The sequence below is a fragment of the Sphaeroforma arctica genome, assembly GCF_001186125.1.
Source record: "Sphaeroforma arctica JP610 unplaced genomic scaffold supercont1.1063, whole genome shotgun sequence".
Lineage (NCBI taxonomy): Eukaryota > Ichthyosporea > Ichthyophonida > Sphaeroforma > Sphaeroforma arctica.
Genome location: NW_014039495.1, coordinates 16,123 through 19,460, shown reverse-complemented (window position 1 = coordinate 19,460; position 3,338 = coordinate 16,123). Strand labels below are relative to the sequence as shown.

Genomic DNA, 3,338 nt, shown 5'->3' with positions numbered 1-3,338 from the left:
AGCTTTCACTCTTTCTATAAACGAGTCACTAGAATGGAAGGGGCTACAGTGTTTACCACTATAGACCTAACGCAAAGTTATCATCAAATGCAGATATATGAACTCCACCGTAAATACTTTAGTTTTACGTGGAAAGGTATTCAATACCGATTTAAAGGAGCACCTTTCGGACTGTATTCTTTACCAGCATTCTTCCAACAAGTAATGGAAGAGATTTTTGTAAGCATTTCTAAAGTGCAGGTCTATATAGATGATATAGTCATCTTTTCGAAGCCTAAGGGCGAACACGCCGCATTAGTAAGACGAGTCCTTCAGCAATTCAATGAACAAAACTTCAAGATAAACGAGAAGAAATGTCACTTTGCAATGAGGTAAATACAGCTTCTAGGCTACCGTATATCAGAGGAAGATATTAAAATCGACCCCGGGAAAGTAGAACGCCTTTTAGATTGGCGAACGCCAACTACAGGTAGAGACGTAAATAGCATGTATGGATTTCGTAAACTTCTTCTCTGATGGAGTACCACACTTAGCGGAATACCTTAAACCATTTGGGCACTTGACATGTCACAAAGGCAAACTAGGAGACTTTTGGACAAAGTGATGTTTTTAAGGCGCTCAAATACGCAGTATAGCTTGCCATTCAAAATAGCAACAGACGCTTCTGACTTAGCACATGGGAGTATTATATCAGGTTATAGATAATAAACCTAGATATATACAATTCTTTAATCGAGCTTTGAATGCATCACAGTTCAATTATTCAACTGTTAAACATGAGCTACTAGCTAAAGCAGCAGCACTCACACATTTCCGAGTTTAGCTATACGGAACAGCATTTACGCAGATGTATGATCAGGGATCTCTTCAATATATGAAGGAGATGAAGCCAGATTTCAACTACTGAGTAGATGGCATGACATAATATTAAAGTTTCGTTTTAATATCAAACATATACCAGGAATACATAACCATTTACCGGATATGATATCCCGCTTCGTACCAGACTTTGATAAGTCAGTACGTGAATTATTAGCCACCGATTGGAAATGTAATCCAAGGTGCTTTGACCTGGCACAGAATATATTTGGGCCACATGCAATTGACATGTTTGCTGCACATCACAGTGCACAACTTAAAGATTATAGGACGCTAAATCATCCTTGAGGAGATGCCTTTCAAATAGACCTCTCCAAGCATAACGCGTGGGCTATTCCACCTTGGTGGTTAATTGCCCAACTATTAAATTACCTTCTATACATAAAGCTATTATCACGGTGCGTTGCGCACTGCGGAAATTTGATCCGTGGCTTAAGAAATTAATAAGTGTGATACAATGCGAGCTAATATATTTAGATAGAGAAGTTGATACTTTTCTCTATCAGGGTACCCGATCAGTCCAAAAGACGCCCTGGAGACATACTAGAATATGTCGTATATGTCCTATTGGAACAACCAAATGGACCCCATCTGAGACCTTCCTTAAAAGGTCGAAGAATAGGAGATTCCATTGTCCACTAGATTGAACGTTAAGCAGTTCAAGAGCAATGTAGCACGTGAAGTCTGTGCGCAAGAAATGTAATCATTATTGACACTACAGTTAAGAAACGTCAATCACTAGCTCGAACTTTATTTAAAAATATACAGGCCAAGCCCGTTCAGACATTCTTTCTAAAGGGTTTAATGAAAGATAATCCCGAAGTATATACACACATAATGCGACTAGTGGTTAAGTCAAGTGTGGCAAATGTATACGAGCACACTAAAGCTGAGCAATCAACAGAAGGACAGGAGTCTGGAAACACTACAGACTTAGAGAACACGCAAGTAGAAACCCAACACCCAACCTTTATTCTGGAAGTGTAGAATGATGATAACATTCTCGCTTGGCTGACACATAATCACAAGCTGAAGCACCAGAACGTAAATATGCTAAGCACTTAAATATGCTAAGCAAAATGCAATATTGCACCTTAAGTTGTAAATAAATTAAAATAGCCCCAAATCATACATATATTGTACAATACATACCACTGATTTGCTATTTAGAACCACCCTTATGAAACTGCACGAAATTCACTTCCTGTATATTACATAAAAAACTCTGTGTCAATTCCACGGTTACTAACACTATAGTAGCCCACTCGAACTGAAGAGTTACTAGAAGTGTCAGCTCAGGAACAAGTCGATTTATGAATACCTTGTGATGAAAAATACTCATCCAGCTATTCATTTTGTTTTGAGCAGACATCGACACGGAGACCTGATTGTTCTGACTTCAGCACATCTAGGATCGACTCTCCAAGGAACAGATCAACAATTGCAACTATATCACAACTCATTTTTAGAATATACGCTTTATTGAAATTTCAATCGATCTTTAGATCTTTTACCAGACACAGAACCGCCGCTGCCAATTTATCGTAGTCATGCCTCGTATTGTAGCAGTGCGAAGATATCCGAACATAAAGCTGACCATCGATGAACTTCACCGGACATTCGATTTGGAATCTGAAGTGCATGGCGTCCTGTACCGCGTTCCCGTCTATATCACTGAGCTTGCGATCTGCTACGCAATAAGTATTGTATTGTATAAATTGACTAGATGAAACACAGTGCCTACCAGTCCCAGTCAGTATTTCCAATCGGATGTCATCATGGTTTCTCTAATACAAAAGTCGTTCAGATTTAAGTAATGCTATACCAAGTTACAGGAATGATTCGCACAGACAAGTTGTCAATGCCGTGAATAATTTCTTCGATTTCATGAAACAGAGCAAAGAAATATTCAATTGAAGTACAGTAAACTAGAATTGCAGACGAGCCCTAGCGATATGGGTAGATACCTAAAGTTGGAATTTGGATTAGTGCCATCAAACCGGACATCTCCAAAGGGACAAGCGTCTGCGATTTCCACTTTTGAGCCAGAGATGTGGCTGTAGTGTGGAGGTGGGAGGGGAGATAGAATACCCCGAAGGAAGTATTACAACTGAGAGAACAAGTCTTCGACCATGAGAACACTCAAGTTCAACCAATAATCCGTACCCCTCCCCATCTACAATCGATTAGCCCGGCTAGAATGTAATGTTTTACTAAGCCGAACAGGGATACTTTAAAACCTGAAAGTGATCAGAGCTTATGCCGGAGAAGGGTATTCACATATACATATTATCCCACATGGAGATAGATACGAATACGAGTATATACAGACCTGTAATAAGTGGTTTCAAAGAGCTACCTTAATGAGTACAACTAGAGGCGTACTCACACGTATTTATATACATACATACATATATATATATATATAAATATATATATATACATATATATATAGTATT

At 38.8% G+C, this 3,338-nt stretch overlaps 1 protein-coding gene across 1 annotated transcript in view; it reads right to left on the bottom strand.

The window, feature by feature from the left end:
* Positions 1–2,369: 2,369 nt before the first annotated feature.
* SARC_09853 (hypothetical protein) overlaps positions 2,370–3,338 on the bottom strand; it is a gene marked incomplete at both ends in the record, with an annotated part of 7,359 nt that continues 6,390 nt past the window's right edge. The window contains 2 exons of the mRNA XM_014296118.1: positions 2,370–2,566; positions 2,847–2,936. Coding sequence (XP_014151593.1) covers positions 2,370–2,566; positions 2,847–2,936 — 287 coding nt within the window. The remainder of the gene's footprint in view (positions 2,567–2,846; positions 2,937–3,338) is intronic.